This window comes from Pygocentrus nattereri, chromosome 28 (genome assembly GCF_015220715.1).
Source record: "Pygocentrus nattereri isolate fPygNat1 chromosome 28, fPygNat1.pri, whole genome shotgun sequence".
NCBI lineage: Eukaryota > Metazoa > Chordata > Actinopteri > Characiformes > Serrasalmidae > Pygocentrus > Pygocentrus nattereri.
This window is the reverse complement of record NC_051238.1, coordinates 22,041,468-22,061,057: the sequence shown is the minus strand read 5'-3', so window position 1 is coordinate 22,061,057 and position 19,590 is coordinate 22,041,468. Positions and strand designations below refer to the sequence as shown.

At 41.4% G+C, this 19,590-nt stretch overlaps 1 protein-coding gene and 1 pseudogene across 1 annotated transcript; one reads left to right on the top strand and one right to left on the bottom strand.

Moving 5' to 3' along the window:
• The first annotated feature begins 654 nt into the window (after positions 1-654).
• ppp2r2aa (protein phosphatase 2, regulatory subunit B, alpha a) lies at positions 655-17,051 on the top strand. Its single transcript, XM_017702766.2, has 10 exons — positions 655-928; positions 4,404-4,478; positions 6,944-7,041; positions 9,194-9,359; positions 9,788-9,900; positions 10,417-10,594; positions 10,760-10,924; positions 11,104-11,273; positions 12,391-12,482; positions 15,437-17,051. The coding sequence occupies exons 1-10, from the start codon at positions 922-924 to the stop codon at positions 15,714-15,716; spliced, it is 1,344 nt and encodes a 447-aa protein (XP_017558255.1). The 5' UTR covers positions 655-921; the 3' UTR covers positions 15,717-17,051.
• LOC119262751 lies at positions 5,059-5,227 on the bottom strand (annotated as a pseudogene).
• Positions 17,052-19,590: the final 2,539 nt, after the last annotated feature.

Below are 19,590 nucleotides of genomic sequence, written 5' to 3'. Positions count from 1 at the left end.
TACTTAGTTACTTTCTGTAGAGTGATTATTATTATATATTTTTTAGCCCTAAGCCAGTGGCAGCCTATTGCCATTAAGAGTGATTAATTTGCTGATTTACCCTATAATCCTATAATAATAATAAACGAGACATTTCCATTTGGTGTATTCGCCACCATTTAATAATACTGGACATAGCCGCTGTTTTCAGCCACACACACCTCAACAGTCAGGCAATGAATTTAAATCATATTATTCTTCATTAAATAGATTAAATAACTGGAAAAATGCTAGATGCTAAATGCAAGATGCTAAATGCTAGAATGCTATGCTTATTGTTCTAATCTGTCATTGTATGGCTCTGCACCTTTGTACTCTGTGTGTGTGTGTGTGTGTATATATATATATATATATATATATATATATATATATATATATATATATATATATATATATATTTTTTTTTTTATATTAATGTATTTAGTTTTTTCTTGTAAGCATATTTTACACCCCCTAGCTAGTAACTTGTAGTTATGAAAGCCTCGACAAGAGTTTGTATCTTGGTATGTTGTTCTGTATCAAAAAGTTCTAAAAAAAAAATAAAAAAAAAACAAAAAAAAAAACAACTCAACAGTCAGGCCATGTCCTTCTCAAGGCACAGAAGGACTTTTACTTTGAAATGTACATTCGACGTGACTGGAAGTCCGTGCTGCTGCTGCTGTGTCTACTTTTCGCCTGAGTAGAGATGGTTCACAGCTTCTCTAGTGTAGAGAAGACACCATTAACCAAGCCTTTAGTTGTTCCCTGTCGTATTTAGAGCCCACTGTCTTGCTTAGTAGTCTTTCTGGACGTACAACGACCAGTCGTTCTGCAGAGGAAGACCGTCATCTTTCCAAAACTCGAGAGGGCCCGGGCTCGGCTCGGGGAACATCCGTTCCTGTCATGGAAGGTACGACAGGCGGACGGAGCGGATGCGAGGAAGAAGCCTTGATTCTGTGCATGATAAGAGATCAAATTCAGCTGGAGTGCCGAGGCAGTTTCCTCGTAGCCTCTCAGTGTCTGCGCGCCGAGTCTTGGCGACGAGGTCTGCGCCTCGGCTACAGGAGCCGGATCTCTCGTCTTATTATACAGGGCACGTTTAAAGTATTCGAGCTGATTAGGAGAGAACGCGTTATTAGACGGCTGTTCGTGGTATGTCTTACCTAGTAATTTCCTCAGAGACATATGTAGCTTCCTTAATGAGTCTGGACACGTTGTAACGTTGTGATGTCTGTAAGCTCGCTGTAGAGAGGCGTTGTTATTCTTCCCTGTGTTGCGCAATAACTTAGACTTTTTACATTTATTTTACTGCGTTTTACTGTTTTTGATCATCACCGTGTTGCACTGGTTCTTGCAAAAGCACTGAATTGACTATCAGCAGGCTGTCAGCAGAGGCAGAGTAGCCTACAACCTCACTCAAGTAAAACTACCGTTGCGTTGTAAAAAGTATGTGAAGAGCTTTGCATCGAGATTATCACCTCAGATAGAGTTCAGGACAGAGTAACTTTCAGAACTGCAGTAAAACGTCTTGGGGCATCCACCGTCTATCAGCACAGAAACGGAAGTTTGTTATAGTTAGTATACACCGGCCACTTTATTAGGTACACCTGTTCAGTTGCTTAACACAGATAGCTAATCAGCCAATCACATGGCCATAGCTCAGTGCATTTAGGTATGTAGAGGTGGTCAAGACAGCTTGCTGAAGTGCAGACCGAGCATCAGAACGGAGAAGAAAGGGGATTTAAGTGACTCTGAACGTGGCGTGGTTGTTGGTGCCAGACGGGCTGGTCTGAGTATTTCAGAAACTGCTGATCTGCTGGGATTTTCACACACAACCATCTCTAGGGTTTACAGAGAACGGTCCGAAAAAGAGGAAATATCCAGTGAGCGGTCAGTTGTGTGGACGAAAATGCCTTGTTGATGTGAGAGGTCAGAGGAGAATGGGCAGACTGGTTCCAGATGATAGAAAGGCAACAGGAACTCAAATAACCAATCAAAATCTCTGAGGAACGTTTCCAACACCTTGTTGAAAGTCTGCCACGAAGAATTAAGGCAGGTCTGAAGGCAAAAGGGGGTCCAGCCTTTTGCTAGCAAGGTGTACCTAATAAAGTGGCCAGTGAGTGTATATGTAAGCAGATGTATCTTGAAAAGACACATTGAAAATTTGATTTGACTGCATGTAACTGAGTAAGTAACTAGTTACTGCCAGCCTGCCAAGCACAGGTCTTTTGATTTTCCTGTTAAGATTTACCTGATGGTGACAGGCTACATGGAATTTTCTTGTGTTATGGTATGGATGGTATTTGCAGAAGAAGTATGGGGTGAAATGCGTAGAGTACATAGAGTGAAAGGTCGTGTTCGCAGAGTTCAGAAAAATGTGTATTTCCTACTTATTACAAGGAGGTCATGCACTGTTACTGTAAATCATGTCACAAAATTACAACAGACGAAATAAGAACAGGCTTACAACACGTCCAAGAGCCGATTGCGAAATTGCTGTTTGTTGTGTCTTTCAGATGTTTAGAAGCCCAACATTAGTAATGGTAGAAACAAGCCAAAAGCAATCTTGAATGTTTTGATTGATTGATCATGAACAGGACTCATTCCAGTCAAAATTACTTGCCCTTCTCTTGCTTCTGCGTAGAGTAATATGGATTACAGGAATCTTATTCCTGTGTACCATTGATGACAACAGCTGAGAATTAAAGCTTTACAATGAGAATATTTGCACTTTTTATCAGTACTATTGGAATGTTTATGTGGATGAGAGACACGTTTCATTTTTTTAGGGCAGATTCTCAACAACTGTTGAATAATGTGAATAAAAAGGCTAAACATAGTAGAAGATATTTTTCCATATCCATAAATCTGCACGTTGTGCTCATGAAGGGGTCTATTTTGTGCACAGACCTAAGAATGTAATGTCTGGGACTGAAACCGAAAATGCTGTCACCATTAGCCTCTGTGATGTCAGGTCACATGCAAGACCTGGATTTTGAAGCCTGGAATCAGATCAGACCAGTTGATTCAGTTTGATTGAACAGCTTAAACAGTTCACTAAAGCTAGGCGTACACTGTGTGATTTTAGCCCGTTTTTAAGCCCGATTTGGTCGGAGCCAAATTTCAGCATTGGGCCAGATTTCAGCTTTATTGGCCGTCATTTGCCGTGCAGATTGAGAGAGGTAAAGATGCACGATCAGCTGGCCAAACGAGCTCCGATTGAGCAGTCGCATGTTCGGATGGATTTCTGACACGTCAGAATTTTTGTCCGTTTGTCTCGCAGTGTGAGCAGCCTTACAAACCGATTTCTCAAAGTCGCACCCAAAAGCACTTCTTCTAAGTCGCTCTGGATAAGAGTGACTGCTAAAAGCTGTAAATGTAAAAAAACTGCACACAATCACATCCACCATTCCTACACGGAGACAGAAAGACATTTGCGGCACCAGCATCCGTGTATGCCGACTTTGCTCCGTTTGACTGAGTTGAATTGCGAGGTATAAATAAATACAGTGTTTTTTTGTCTTTGTGGAGCTGTCTGTAGACCGTCTGTTCTTCAGCTTCAGTGCACAGTGTGGTACAAGTTAGCAAAGCTGGTGTAGCGGTTTGCCAATGGCTGAATCTGGCTTCTGCACCAAAATAGAGCACTGTTTGTCCATATGGAACTGTGCACACATGGCTGAACCTCAGAAGGCTATTTATTAGACATGTGAAGCACTTTCTGGGTGCAGGAGCAACTATGTGGAGCACTATGTAGGGAGCAGGGAGCCTTTTGAGATTCAGCTAGTGGTTCGATTAGGACATCGGAGGTGCAGCGTGTTTTGAGTGAAACAGCTTTATTGTGGACAGAGCTGACTGTAGGGGCTTCGTTTCACATGCTGTGTGAGCACCCATATCTCATCACGTCAGTCGGACTTGGTGTTTTCTTACGGTGTGAGCACATAAATCGCAGGCTTTGGCCGCACACAAGGGGCGATTCAAACGAACAGTGTGAGCGGTCACCAAAGAACAAGATTTCTAAAATCGCACAGTGTATGCCTGGATTAAGAGCATCATTTCCCATTACTTAGACCTTTGGTCTCCATGGTCACCAGCACCTCCTGGATCTGAAAGTTCAGTTCTGACCCAGCCCTCATTATTCAGTTGATCAGGGTCTTCTGATGAGATTTATTAGTTGCCTCAGATCTAGAAGAGTACAGTTTGGGCAAAGCTCTGCAGGTAGGTAGATCTTGAGTAAAAGAGTTCTGACCACTGATCTAGACCTCAAATGAATGTTACTGGCTGCACAGATACACATCCATAATAAACTCTTGTGACTGGGTGAATTGCTAAGCTGAAATATGGTCCTCATGTTGGACTTACAGTCTTAATCTTCTTTTGATTTCCAGGAGATGGGGGCAGTGAGATCAAGCAGTGGTGTCTTTCTCAGGTTAAAGGAGCCATTGATGATGATGTGACAGAAGGTAAGACAAATAGTGTTGTGTTCAACGTCTCATTGCTGGGACCTCGAGTGAGTGACACACATGGATCTGCAGAATCTTCTGTTTATTTTAAGAGGATATGTACACATTGCAGCAAGAGCTGAGTATGCTCTGAAACCTCATGACCACACGCTTTGCATACATTTGCAAAGTGCACAGACCTCTTATACAGTATTATGTTTGAATCCTCTTTGGGTTTGGAACGGTTGTAAAGTTGGTGCGCCTCAGATCATGCCAGGGTTACTTATCTGTTGTGTGATTAGCGGACATCGTTAAACACCCCGTTGACAGTTTAGGGACACCTAGATTTTTGTTGAGTGATACTTTTTTAATCCCACAAACGGGGAAATTCCACCTCTGCATTTAACCCATCCGTGAAGTGGAACACTAGTGAATACAAGTGAGCACACTTGCCCGGGGCGGTGGGCACCCGGGGAGCAGTTGGGGGTTAGGTGCCTTGCTCAAGGACACCTCAGTCATGGACTGTCGGCACTGGGGATTGAACCGGCAACCTTCCGGTCACAGGGCCAGTTCCCTAACCTGTAGCCTACAACGGCCCCCAAGGAGGTGCACCGTGCCCAGAGGTACTGCAATTCCAGGTTGATACGTAGAGCGGACGGAGCAAGCTCCCTGTTCTAAAAATCAATTTAATATGCATACAGAGGGCGTATCAGATATTAAACTGATACCAGATACTACACTTGATCTTAGCCAAAAGGCTGAGAAGCGCAAAAACGATGTTTCAAGATGTTTTCGATAAATTAGCATATTTCTCTGATATTGTTCAATATGTTATATTGAACAACACTGAAACATCAACTGACAAAAGTCCTATCTTGGGTATAGTGCCATTTCCTGAACCTTGTTCAGAAGACTTTTTAATATGTTTTAACAATGGTTTGGAAAAGGAAACTGTTCTGTTATAATAGATAAAATAGGTAAACCCTACTCTTCAGACCATAAAGAGAGTTTGATGAACATGAAGATGAATGACTTCTTAGTCAAGTGTATTTATAGAGAACAATTAAAACTAGAGATGTTGCCCAAGGTGCTGCGCAATCCAATAAAAAAACAGTGGTGGACAGTAACTGAGTAAATGTAATTAGTTACTGTACTTAAGTAGTTTTTTTCATGTATCTGTACTTTACTTAAGTTTTTCCATTTTGGGCGACTTTTAATTAGTTTAATATCTGACTTTCTCCTCTGCTACATTTTGAGAAATCTGTCGTTCCTTTTGGTTTCTCTGTGTATAAAAACGTAACATGTCAAAACGAAAGAAGCGCAAAGCCAGAGCACCAATCAGGGCACAGCGGTCACTTTGTTCTGAGCTTGTTTTGACCTGTTGGTCAGACCGACCCAGTGCAGCACATGGTTCAACATCAGCGCAGCAGCATAAAACTTTGGGAGCACATGCGTCACCTAAATGATGAACTAACCTAACTTTGTGTAAATAGAGCACAATATAGAAATATGTCCACATATGCAGTCGTGACTGGCGCGTTTCTTTTTTTCTGAATTTATAAAAACACTTTCATTTTATAGTAAATTAGTTTGGGTTAGTTTGTGTTTATAAACAGAGGCCTACAGATCAACACAGTAAAGGAAAACTTATTTGTGATCCTGAGTTTAAAGCCAGTTTTTATTCAACTTGTAACTAATTTTTAATTTTAATAGACGTCAGCGTCACTAATTAATGACGTTCTATTAAAAGACTGGTTTACCAAGAGAGACGCTGGAGGACTTTCCCCTAAAATGAGTTCATGAAGCGAGTCTTGTTATAAAAATGATAACAGGACATCAGAGCCACAATTACTCTTTTAGTACTATACTAATACTTTGGTACTTTTACTCAAGTGGAGTTCTAGAGTAAGGACTTCTACTTTTACTGGAGTAATATTTTACCTTGGGTATCTCTACTTTAACTCAAGTACATGATTTGTGTACTTCGTCCAGCTCTGATAAAAAAGAATAATAGTAAATTACAGTAAACCTATAGAATAGAAATTAATAAGAAGGCAAATTGTCTACACTTCCTGAAAGACAGTGTTTGTTGCCTAAAGGTTGGTGAATTGAGGCTGTGTCTCATGCAACATAATTGTATGTATTTTTTATATCTTCTCCATTAGATAAGCACATCATGGCACTACCCAGAACCATGGAGCTGCCAACTCAACCCTCAGAACAGAGACAGAGCAGGACATTGTTCTGCCTAGATAGGGTGGAGGATGAGGGGTGTGGTTGGATTTTTATGTTGTGGACTAGACGGCGGTATTTGCAGATGTCCTTTTTTTTTTTTTTAAAGAAAGACTGCGTACATGCTGCTTTTTTTTTGCTTTCAGTGGTTTCCAACTCCATACATAGTACTGTACATTTTGTGCACTCGTCTAGACCATATTCTCCCCTCCTTGGTAATAATACAGTGTGAACTTGCATGTATGTGTTTACAGCTGACATTATCTCTGCGGTGGAGTTCAATCATTCAGGAGAGCTTTTGGCTACAGGAGATCGAGGTGGCCGGATAGTCATCTTTCAACAAGAACAAGAGGTAAGAGGTATAATTTACATCAACACCTAGTGACTTTGTCATATCTAGAAAAAGATGAAATGCTTTTGTTACAGCACTGTGTCATAGGCATTATACAGTAGCAAAAAGTGCATCAGTCACTTAGAGGTCTGCACAAGCATGAAACTGAAGCCTGAACCTGGCACGTATCCATGACTTAGAGACTTGACCTGACCAGGCCCAAAAGGAACGGCTAAAATTAAAACCTAAACCTGACTCAAACTCGCATTGCTGTGGAACAGCTGCATCCACGTTAAGTTCTGCTGAAGAGACAACGTGCCAGTCCTCCTGCTTTAAAGTACAGGGTGGGCCATTTATATGGATACACTTAAATAAAATGGGATTGGTTGGTGACATTAACTTCCTGTTTGACACATCAAACTTATTGAGAATTTCACAAGAAAAACAACGGTGTGCTTGGTTTTAACGTAACTTTATTCTTTCATAAGTTATTTACATGTTTCAGACCACTTATAAAATGTGTTCAAAGTGCTGCCCATTGTGTTGGATCGTCAATGCAGCCCTCTTCTCCCACTCTTCACACACTGATAGCAACACAGCAGAAGAAATGCCAGCACAGGCTTCCAGTATCCGTAGTTTCAGGTGCTGCGCATCTCGTATCTTCACAGCATAGACAATTGCCTTCAGATGATCCCAAAGATAAAAGTCTAAGGGGGTCAGATCGGGAGACCTTGGGGGCCATTCAACTGGCCCACAATGACCAATCCACTTTCCATGGAACTGTTAATCTAGGAATGCTCGGACCTGACACCCATAATGTGGTGGTGCGCCATCTTGCTGGAAAAACTCAGGGAACGTGCCAGCTTCCAAAGTGGATTGGTCGTCGTGGGCCAGTTGAATGGCCCCCAAGGCTGTGAAGATACGAGATGTGCAGCACCTGAAACTACGGATACTGGAAGCCTGTGCTGGCATTTCTTCTGCGGTGTTGCTCTCAGTGTGTGAAGAGTGGGAGAAGAGGGCTGCGTTGACGATCCAACACAATGGGCAGCACTTTGAACACATTTTATAAGTGGTCAGAAACTTGTAAATAACTCATGAAAGAATAAAGTTACGTTAAAACCAAGCACACCACTGTTTTTCTTGTGAAATTCTCAATAAGTTTGACGTGTCACACGACCCTCTTCCCATTGAAAAAACTAAAGTAGGATCCAAAATGGCCGACTTCAAAATGGCCACCATGGTCACCACCCATCTTGAGAAGCCCCCCCCCCTGTACTATCACTAGCTCTAGTGCTTCATCCATGGTCCTGGAGATCTGCCTAAGTGTTAAAATCTAGTTCTAACCACAATCTGCCCCACTTGCTCCAGCTAATAAACTTCTGAGGTTCTTGATGTGTTGGATCAGATGGATTAGTGATGGAAGTTGCAGCTAAACTCTTCAAAAAAAAAAAAAAAAGGAAATCTCCACAGAGAGGGTTGGTGACAACACGACATGACCAGCAAGCTTTTTTTTATGGAGTTGGAGAAATAAAACACTGTGGTGCAAAACCTGAAATAATGATTGAAAGTCAGAGGTGTTGGTTCTGATTTTGCAGGAGTTTTTTGGAGCATATCACACTGTCTTTATGTTTTAACCTCACACACCCAGGCTTAAAGAAAGTCCAGTTGGATGTTTAGGTCTCCAATGCAAAATCCATATTATGCAAATGAAGACATCCGCTTGGGGAAGGGGTCCAAAGCACAACCCACATTACAAAATGTTCTTCCACATGTTGCGTGGGATTAGAAATTTCTACAAGAGAGGTCTCCAAATCCCCAAGTCCTGCATAGTGTAGATTTAAAACAAATGCAATTTGGTAATTTTACTTTTAATTTTCTCCATAGTGAACAGGTAGAAAGGGAGGGAACATGTGTGAAACTGTGCAAAATTCATGTAGCTATATTCTTTTAAATAATAACAAATTTACTTCATAAAAAAACAGATTACAAAACAAACTGAGCTGACTCAAGTCTGATGTTGTATGTGAAATATTACCCCCAAAATCCTCTACACCTTCCTCTGAACCTGGGGGGGGGGCGACTATTACCACCCCTACTGATTGGGTAGTGCTTGTGCAAGCTATGTGGTTGGTGAGTGGTTTTACACCTGTGGCTTTCATCTCGTTTTCTTCAGAGTAAAACCCTGGCACATTCTCGAGGAGAGTACAACGTCTACAGCACCTTCCAGAGTCATGAACCAGAGTTCGATTATCTGAAGAGTCTGGAAATTGAGGAGAAGATTAACAAGATCCGCTGGCTCCCTCAGAAAAATGCTGCTCACTTTCTGCTGTCAACAAATGGTGTGTACATGGCCAAAATAGTGACACTGCAGACTTGATCAGTGTTCTTCTGTGTGATATACTTTTCGTTCAAGGTTTCGATATAAAACCAAGGATCACCAAACCAGTTGGAGATCTACCTCGCTAGACAGTTTAGGTCTGGTCCTAATCACCCACATCTGCTCCAGACCATCATATAGGGCCATTATGAGCTGGAAGATAGGAATATAGATCTTCGTCAGAATGTTTGGTGACCAGTGTATGAAACCTTGGATGTGCATTAAAGTTCTTCAAGGGAAAGCAAATCGTTAAATGTATGCTTTGTCCTGAGAATTGAGTAACTGCTAGTCATGCAGAAGGGCAATAGAATAGTGTAGGTTTAGTAATTATGTCATGTTTTTTTTTTTCCTAATTACTCTAATGAAATATTTATGTACTCACATGTACAGATAAAACCATAAAGCTTTGGAAAATCAGTGAACGAGACAAGAGACCAGAGGGCTACAACCTTAAAGAAGAGGATGGGCGATACAAGGATCCTACATCTGTTACTACACTACGGGTGTGTTTGCTGGCATAGTCGCCTGTTCACTCTCCTTTCCTGCCATCATTCTCAACAGTATAGACTTTTTTATGCATTGATCTTGACCAGTTTAACGCCCCTGCAAACTGTGTGATGTCTGCAGCCTCACAAATTTAGTTCCAACTGTACAAGATGATTGCAATAAACTTTTGGCACAGTTCTGTGGCAGTATTGTGTGTACTGCTATGCAAGAGAATGTTGACATGAAAGGTCCTGAGGAAAAAGTCTACAGCAGGTCAGCAGGTTCATGATGTGTTTTAAAACTGCAAAATTGAGCTTAGATTTTGTTCTTACTAAAAAACATGCACTTAATATGATAACTGCAGAAAATCAATTTCTCGGTTCAGGCCATATGGAAAAAATATAAGAAAAAGCAGTAATCGGTATCAAATTTAAGATATCTGTGTTTGAATGAGCTACTTGTGTATCTTTGAATAGTATGAAGTAAAGTTTTGAATGTAAATGTGTATTTGTGACGCAGTTTGTCTTACACAGGTTCCAGTGTTCCAGCCCATGGATCTGATGGTGGAGGCCAGCCCTCGGCGGGTCTACGCCAATGCACACACTTATCACATCAACTCTATTTCAGTTAACAGCGATAATGAGACCTACCTGTCTGCAGATGACCTACGAATCAACCTGTGGCATCTCGACTTTACAGACCGTAGCTTCAGTATCCTTCCTTTGTGTGTGTTTATGTGCAGGATCTTAACCTTGTTCAGGCGTCGCATGCAGATCAGCCCAAACTAAAACTGACCCATTCTTGACCAGCTAGTAGAAGGTGCCGCCATCCATTTCTCTTTCTGTATTCAGCCCTTTAACCACTGGTTTCTCTCAGACATTGTGGACATCAAGCCAACTAACATGGAAGAGCTGACTGAAGTAATCACAGCCTCAGAGTTTCACCCTCTGCAGTGTAACACCTTTGTCTACGGCAGCAGCAAGGGCTCTGTGCGCCTGTGTGACATGAGAGCGGCCGCGCTGTGTGATCAGCACTCAAAACGTAAGAGTCACTTCATGCTTGGGCACAGAGCTGAAAGCCCAGGCTTTTAACAGGCTAGTTCTCAGTCTTAAAGCAATAGTTTGGCAAAAAAAATCAAATTAGCACTATTCTCCCCTTATCCCCTAGCCTTTTGGTATTGTTCAAAGTATACGTCATATTCATGTCCTCTCTGTCCCCAGTGTTTGAGGAGCCCGAGGACCCTAGTGCCCGTTCTTTCTTTTCTGAAATCATCTCCTCTGTCTCGGATGTCAAGTTCAGCCACAGTGGCCGCTACATGATGACCCGTGACTACTTAACGATCAAGATCTGGGACCTCAACATGGAGAGCCAACCTGTGGAGACTTATCAGGTGTGTCAGCATGACTTTAGTTTTGGCTTAAGTATCAAGGTTTACTGAAAGGTTTTCAAGTCTTAATGCTAAATCAGTCTTACAAAGATAAAAATGTTAGATACAGGTTGGAACTAAATTCGACAGGAAAGTAGATCTTCAGGAGGAGGGTTAGTAAGCCTTTTTTTCTTTTAGCAAAAGCTTGATTTACCAACAAGATCATTGGGGACGCCCATTAGTAATTTAACATTTGCATAAAGAGATTGCTATTGAGTCAAGTAAAGCGAAGTTAAATGAAAATGGGTGTTGAGAGTTATGGTGTGGATGATGCCTTAAGGTGAAGGAGATTGTTGTCTGATATCATTTTATCACCACAAGGGGGTGCTAGGGTGCTGTGTCTTAGAAGTCGAGAGGTTTTCTGTTCCCTTGTTGCTTGAGTGATTTTTATGATGCTTGCACAATGTTTACAGCAGGTTTTTTATATGTGTAGGTTACTTTACTTTTCTGTACACCATTTATATCTGTGAGACTGGAATGTGTCCGGAAGGTCGCCGGTTTGATCTCCATGATCAAAGTACATGATTGAATTGTCCTTGAGCAACGCACCTAACCCCCCCAACTGCTCCCTGGGCGCTGCGGATAGGGCTGCCCACTACTGCAGGCACTGCTCAATAGTTTAAGTGATACTTATTAGTCCCACAAACTGGGAAATTTCACCTCCTCATTTAACTCATCCATGAAGCGTTCGCAAACTAGTGAGCACACTTGCCCAGAGCGGTGGGCAGCCTATCCATGGCGCCTGAGGAGCAGTTGGGAGTTAGGTGCCTTGCTCAAGGACACCTGGGGATCGAACCGGCAACCTTCTGGTCACAGGGCCAGTTCCCTAACCTCCAGCCCACGACTGCCCCAATAGTATGTATGTGGTGTTTCACTTCATGGGTGGATTAAATGCAGAGGTGAAATTTCCCCGTTGTGGGACTAATAAGGGTCACTTAATCTTAATCTAATCTGATAACATGCCAGTTTTTAGTTTATTAAAGGATGTAAATGTTTTAAGACCAAAAAGCATCACATTATGAGCAGGCTACAAGCAATTCCTCTGACTAGATTTTGATGGTGATATTTTTAATATTCCTAGGTCCATGAGTACCTCAGGAGTAAGCTGTGTTCTCTCTATGAGAATGACTGCATCTTTGATAAATTTGAATGCTGCTGGAGCCACGATGACAGGTAAGACACAATGCACAGGAAAGGCATAGAATTGGAAATTGGCTCACATTCTGTGGTGTAATCTGACATCTCTGATATTCTGTTATTACAAATCAAGAACTAAGCAAGCTCAAATCAGAGTAACAGAGCACTGATACATGCCCAAAGAGGTCATAACCACCTTATTTTTTACGTCACCATTCAACGTGTCCTTTATTATTGTTTTAGATATGTCAAGGAATGTGTGCTTACTTGTTTATCATTACCATTGTTCTTGTTTTAGTTACTGCATTTAACCTTATTTTAAAATCCAGTTTTGTTTTACAAGCATCTTAGGAGAGGAGACTGCTAATGAGTTAACAGGCTAATCTAATAATAATAATAGCCTTTTTTACCTTTATGATTTCCTGTAAAACAGCAAAATACGAAGAAAATGAATTTACTTTGTCATTTGTCAAAAGTTTGTGTAGGCTCAAGCCATGTAGTACAGAAAAAACCCACCACTGTAAGCTCGATACTAACACACAGTAGAAAGTCTGATTTACATGCTGTGTGTTCATAGTGAGTATATTATAAAGGATGAGATGTCATGCTCCATGTTTTATTTAATGCAGATTCAGATCCCAGCACTGTGGGAAATCCTCACTCTTGATCCAAATGTGGGTGCCACAAAGAGTTCCTTCAGCAATGCTATAGAACAGTGGTTCCCATCTCAGTCCAGTCCCGGGTCCACATTTTCGCCAGCCCAACTTGCAACACAGGAGTGAAGGAAAAATTTTGACTCCCTGAGTGGGCTCCCTGAAAACTGGCTTGAGAACAAATGCCATGGAAGAAACATTTTTTTGATTCACAGAAAGATCAAAAAGAGGTTTATGAGTGTCAAAAACCTTCACAGAATGTAAACATTCTCTGCCCTTTTAATGGTTCTTCCTAGGTGCCTTTACATCATGTGGAGATTCTTTAAACCTTTGAAAGGTTCTGCACTTTTGCACATCTCTTACATAAATTGTTCTCTAAAGAGCCATCCATTGAAAGGTTCTTTAAGGAACAAAAAGTGGTTCTTCTATACGTTATGGCACAGAGTCCTTTCTGGCACCTTTATTTTTAAGATTGCTGGTTGGGACTTTACCATCCTACTGCCTCAGTTAGCATTGCTCAGTTGGCAGCTCTCTTAGTACACCTTAGTACAGGTTAGGCAGCAAAATAACTAATTTCCCTTGTAGGTGCATCAGTGAAGTTTAGCTTGTTCAAACACGGGTTGTCAACTAATATTATTATTTGAAACTTACTAAGACAGTAGACACAGTAGGACACTATGCAACACATGCATTTAAAAATACAGCAGGATACAGTTTGTTCATAAAATGAAATAAGGTTTTTCAGTGTGGTCAAAATACTGTTTGATGCCCGTCATAGCTCAAAGCAGCAGTGGCAGCTTGATCTATAGCATCCATTGTACAGGCCTTTTGTCTGCTTTGCACAAAGTGTTGAAGAATACATTGGCAGAATTGCGAAAGCCGAAGCCCAGATATGGCCCGTTAACTCATATTTGCTGAAATTGGAAGAGAAAGTGCTGATATACTGTGGTGAAATCCAGAAGAGTGCCACCGGCTACACGTCAGAGCCTCACTATCAAAAAAAGAGCCTTTATCTCTCACAGACAGGATAATTTCCCTTCTGCAATCAGAGAAGCATATGTGTGCTACCACGTACACAGTCTTGCAGGGGTGTTGGCAAATGTGACGCACCATGAGACTCGCCATGAGAGTAGCGTCCACCTCCTCAAGTGGAACAGAATAAAAGCTCGATATTTATTTTATTTAAGTCCATTTGCATTGCCAGTCCCAATTACTGTTAAACCGTAAGACGAAAAACATGACGGTGGATAAATCGTGAGTTTGCCTTTTGTGCTAGTCGTCAGTATAATTTACCCTTCTTAAACTCAGGCTACCCTTTTAACTACCTGTCTGAGTACGAAGCACAAAGTAACGAATCCCTTCTGACCCGTAGTGGAGCATGACTGTGAAGGCAGTATATCTAACAGTGCTCATTACACCTGCCTTGCTCTGTAACCTGGCTTGGTAATGGTCCTTCAGGGGGAGTGTTGCTCTAGCCTACTCTTCAAAATTAATGAACAGGAATAAAGTGTGTTTCCTAACTGAGCAAGCCATTTAGACCTTTCATTTGATATGAGCCTGTCATGTAGAGCTGTGCTACCATCCTCAGCTTTCTCTTAATATAGCAACAGCTCATTATCCCAAGTTAATTTTAAGGGATTTACTTGTTTTTTTGTTGGCAGAGATAAGACCATAACTTGACTTAAGCAAAGTTGTGAAATTATAACAAGGAATTACATCATTGCCAGAGGAAACATGTCATTACTGTTTTTTTTTTTTCCTTTCGTGAATTGATTGCCTTTTTGTGGTCTGTGTTATTGCACGCTTGTGAGTGGAGTACAGTATTATTTGCTTACCATTATTGGACATACTGCAATTTTATCTTATCTGATGAAATGAGAGTAACTGAGCAGGGAAATACATAGAGAGAAATGTTATACGGTGTAATTAAAGTTATATTATCGTACTACAATTGGTTTTATATAAAATGTTGATAATGGTATTGTAATGGTAAATGGTTAAAAATAGTAATTTTCTCCTTACAAATCCCTGCATGTATTAAAAAAAGCCCAAAACCTTATCTCAGAACTAGTGTAAAGCAACGTCTCGGGCATCCCTCAGTGTGTTTTTTTTTTTTTTTTGGTCAGGTAACTTAGAGATGTTAAACTCGTAGGATGTCCGATTCCTTTCATCACTACTGCGAACCGTTCTGACTCTGCAGTGGCATATTTCACATCAAACCACCCCGACTGATGTTTATATTGTAACGCTCAAATTATGGAGACAAAAACGTTGGAATTTCCTTTTCACGCATTTTCATTTGTGTTTCTCATCCTGTTCTCTCCATCTCCTCCACAGTGAGGTCATGACCGGCTCCTATAACAACTTCTTCCGCATGTTTGGCCGTGATGGCCAGGCTGGAGTGACCCTGGAGGCCTCGTGGGAGAGCAGCTCGCCCCGCTGCCCGCTGCGGCCATGGAGGGTGTGTGCAGGGAGCAGGCGCAAGGAGGACGAGATCGGGGTGGACTGCCTGGACTTCAGCAGGAAGATTCTCCATACTAGCTGGCACCCTCAGGATGGCATAATCGCAATGGCAACCGTTAATAACCTTTATATATTTCAGGAGAAACTGAACTAGGACTTTTATGGCTTTGTCTCTAGTTCTGGATCCAGGGGTTCGGCCTAAGTGGCTACCATCAGATATCCACTTCTGGTCAGGAGCTAGGACTGTTTACACGTTTTGCAGTCAACTCACTGTCTTACCATTTACCCTTTGTAGCGCCTTGGAGAAGATGCTTGCTTTAAAAAAATGCTCTGCTACAAGAAAACTGTCTGTGTGCATTTGGTTATGCATTTTAAATGGTTATAGTGGTCGATTTATTACTTGCTTAACTCTTGTTTGTTGGCCTGTTTTTGTGCTTAGTTTTTGATGCATCCCATTTAAGGTTCTCATCCAAAGACTACTCTGCGCTTAAAAAACTAAGTTAAAGTGCCATGTTAGAATTATTTGATTTTTCTCATATATAAATACCTACCTACCACAAACTTACTTTTCCAGATCCTAAACAAATATTAATCTTTTGGACTTCATGGAGTGAATGGACTTGAATCTGTTGGACCTACAATGTAAAACAAAACTGCTTTCATTTATCATGTAGCCACCAATTTCAGTTAGTTTTGATCAACTCTATATACCATGTCATATTGAACTCGAAGTTAGTGTATTAAACAGAAATCCAGCTCTGTGACACAACCCCCTGGACCCCACTTATCTTCTTTTTGTTACGATTCTCTTAGTTCCCCTTATCAGTTCACGGTTTTTAGCTCAGGCAGCCTTACATGGCAGGGAGCAGCCCTCCTCAGGCTCAGTCCAGTACTTGGCACAAGTCTATAAATGCAGTTATCTTTATGTGTGGCCTGTAAGTGGCCGTTTTGTCCTCATAATGCTGATAATGTCCTTACTGGGCAGAACTAACAGTGGCATTAAGTTGTCCAATACTGTACACTTTTGTGACTTGTATCAGTCTTTGTTTTTTTATTATTTTTACAGGGACAAAGGAGTTGATATTGCCTAGCCTTGTGTGTGTACAATTGTACGTCTTACAATGTTCTCTATTATTTGAGTGTATTGTTAATAATTTTATTTGCAGCTTTTTTTAACACAGTGGTTCCTATAAAGGTAAAGAAAGAATGACAGTTATTTTTTTATGAAATTACACATTTGAAATGTCTTTCTCAGGGTATTTTAATGTAGTCGTGTCACTGACTGGGAGTCGTTGACTGCAGGGTCTCTGTGTTTTAAGCTGACTCTGTTGAAGTAAGCAGACTGAAACGGACAGGAATAGAGTTGGCTTCTAGTTGTACAATGAAAATTAGGGCTACTTGCCGTAAGTACTTAACAGCAGTAGTGTCCCATGTCACTCCTATAGTTGTAAAACCCTAGTGTGAAATAAAAGTTACTTTAAAATTTTTACGAACACTTGCTTTTGTATTGCAAACAGCTGAGGACGTGTAGACAGACTGGGACAATTATATGCATGACGCCCAATAACAGTAATAATGTTTGTGCCACATTATTAAAGTTGTTGAACAATAAATGAGGCATCCAGAAATGGATCTATGCCAGTTTTGTCCTCAGGGAGATAAATGATGCCGTGGCTGCTTTGAAGCCATTTCCAACTCCTCAAAAAGCGGTTTCTTTCCATTTAATGGATTACCTGATAAACAGAGTTATTTTGGTTAGAGGGGTCAAGGTTAGTGTTAAGTTAGCTATGGAAATATCTCACAAAGACGATGCGTAGAGGGTTATAACCATCACGTTAATATGACGGCACATGCAGTTTCATGTGCATTTCAAGATTTTGCTTCAGTGAAATAAAACTACAAAACAGAGTGTCATTAACCAATAATGGCTGGTTGAAATAAAACCCGAGCATCATTTTTTGGACTGGAAAAGTGCTGCGTAATTCATGGAATTGTCTGCCATAGTTCTTCATGAGACCAAATGTCCTCCAGATGATGGATACAGTAGCATTCTGACTACACATGCAGCCTGATTATCCGACTAATAGCTCAATCGGAATAGAACACGTCCATGTAAACACCTCGGTTGGAATACAATTTCTATCCGATTGAACAAGGTGGGTAAACCTCTCAATAACCAGTTAAATATTCAAATAATAGCCACGTAAACGCCTGAATCCGATTACATTCCCTATCGGAAGGTGTAAGAGCATTTTGCGCATGCGCAGTGCGTAGTGCGTCACAGCGAAAGGTTTATAACGGGTCTGTGGAGGAGGCGAGGTTTATACTCTGAGCTTTAAAAGACGGCGGTGGGATGGACGTCCAGCGTGTCTCAGAGCGCGACGTCTTCCTTTATAAGTGCATGTGAAGGACGTTTTTCTGAGTCTGACGTCAGTTTAAAGCCATTAAAAACACAAGCACTGCTCACTGCTGCTCATCTCACTCTGACTGGACCTCACGTGATGTTCACTGTCATGGTAACATTCACTCTCAGCGCTGCTCCACGCATGCGCGTCATTCTGCATCGGATTACTTGTAGTGGGCACGTAAATTAAGATTTTCATCAGATTGTTGAGTAGAGTGAGAATGAACACCTCAATCTGAACCTGTAATCCGATTGTATTCAATCTTTGCATGTAAACCTAGCCATTGTGAGGACCGTTATTTTTCCAAAATGTTTAGTCTTCATTAGAAAAAGGAAAAAAGCTGATTAAATCCTTTTGGTTGGTGAGGCTAAACGCCCAGGACCCACTGGTGAGACACATTGTTCACTGCTGTGACCTGAGAATAACTAAGTCAGGTTGCATTGATTGTAATGTAGTTAGTGATTTTAAGGAGTTCTGGGTGGTGTTAGGTTGAAGCGTTGCCACAGCGTTATTTGGGCAAGAAGGCGAGGGATTTGTAGCCCTTAAACTCGCTGCACTGCCTGAATTACACAGCGAAAACGGAAGATTTTTGCGATTTGACGTTGTGAGCGTCTCCACTGAACGTGTAAGCTAAGCGCCGCTGCAGAGAAGCTTCGGTCTCGACGGTGAATCAATGAATCGTTTTGGGCTCATTCACATGTCCGACTGAATCGAGCTTTCCATGATTCAATCAAATCCATGTAATATTACTCTTCTATAGTCTTCTAATAAAATCTGAATGTTTTTTTTCGCTGTTTAACCTCATAAATGCACACATTTGCAGTATACCGCATCAGTGCATTGTTCTCTCCCTCTCTCTGTTCTGAGTCTGTTGTGTGCGTTGAGTCTGACGCCCGACTCGCTCGCTGAAAGGGGAATCCCACCGAATTTCACATTTTACATTTACAATGAAAATCAGGGCTTCTCGCCGTAAGCGCTTAACAGCAGTAGTGTCCCATGTCACTCTTATAGCTGTAAAATCCTAGTGTGAAATAAAAGTTACTTCAAAATTTTTACGAACACTTGCTTTTGTATTGCAGCTGAGGACGTGTAGACAGACCGGGACAATTACATGCATGACGCCCAATAACAGTAATAACCTTCGTGCCACATTAATTAAAGTTGTTGAACAATAAATGAGGCATCCAGAAATTGATCTATGCCAGTTCTGTCCTCAGGGAGATAAATGATGCCGTGGCTGCTTTGAAGCCATTTCCAACTCTTGTAAAAGCTGTTTCTTTCCCTTTAAATGAATTAAGATGTAAACAAAGTCATTCAGGTGTGATTTGAACTGCTTTTGGACGGGAAAACGATTTTGCAAGTCTGTCATTGGCGGAGAGATAGAGAGAAACAGGGCGTTATCAGGGGAAAACAGCACCCGAAGAAAACCCATTTTACATTTACATCTCGGAGGACGTTTGTAAGGCTCATTGGTCCTTTTGGACGGATAAGTAAAATGCCGAAGTTTGCGTGGCCACCGTGGGTCCTCGCCGCCACTCTGACGCCGCGTACATCTTACCGTCGTTAACCGATTGTGCGAATCAGTGAATCATTGAGTCGGACATTCCGAAGGAGTCGGCTCGA

What these genes read in the sequence shown, in the direction of transcription:
- ppp2r2aa (XM_017702766.2), top strand. An exon ending in TCTTTCAACAAGAACAAGAG is followed by an intron (nt 7,042 to 9,193) that starts GTAAGAGGTATA and finishes CGTTTTCTTCAG; the next exon opens with AGTAAAACCCTGGCACATTC. An exon ending in CTTTCTGCTGTCAACAAATG is followed by an intron (nt 9,360 to 9,787) that starts GTGTGTACATGG and finishes TCACATGTACAG; the next exon opens with ATAAAACCATAAAGCTTTGG.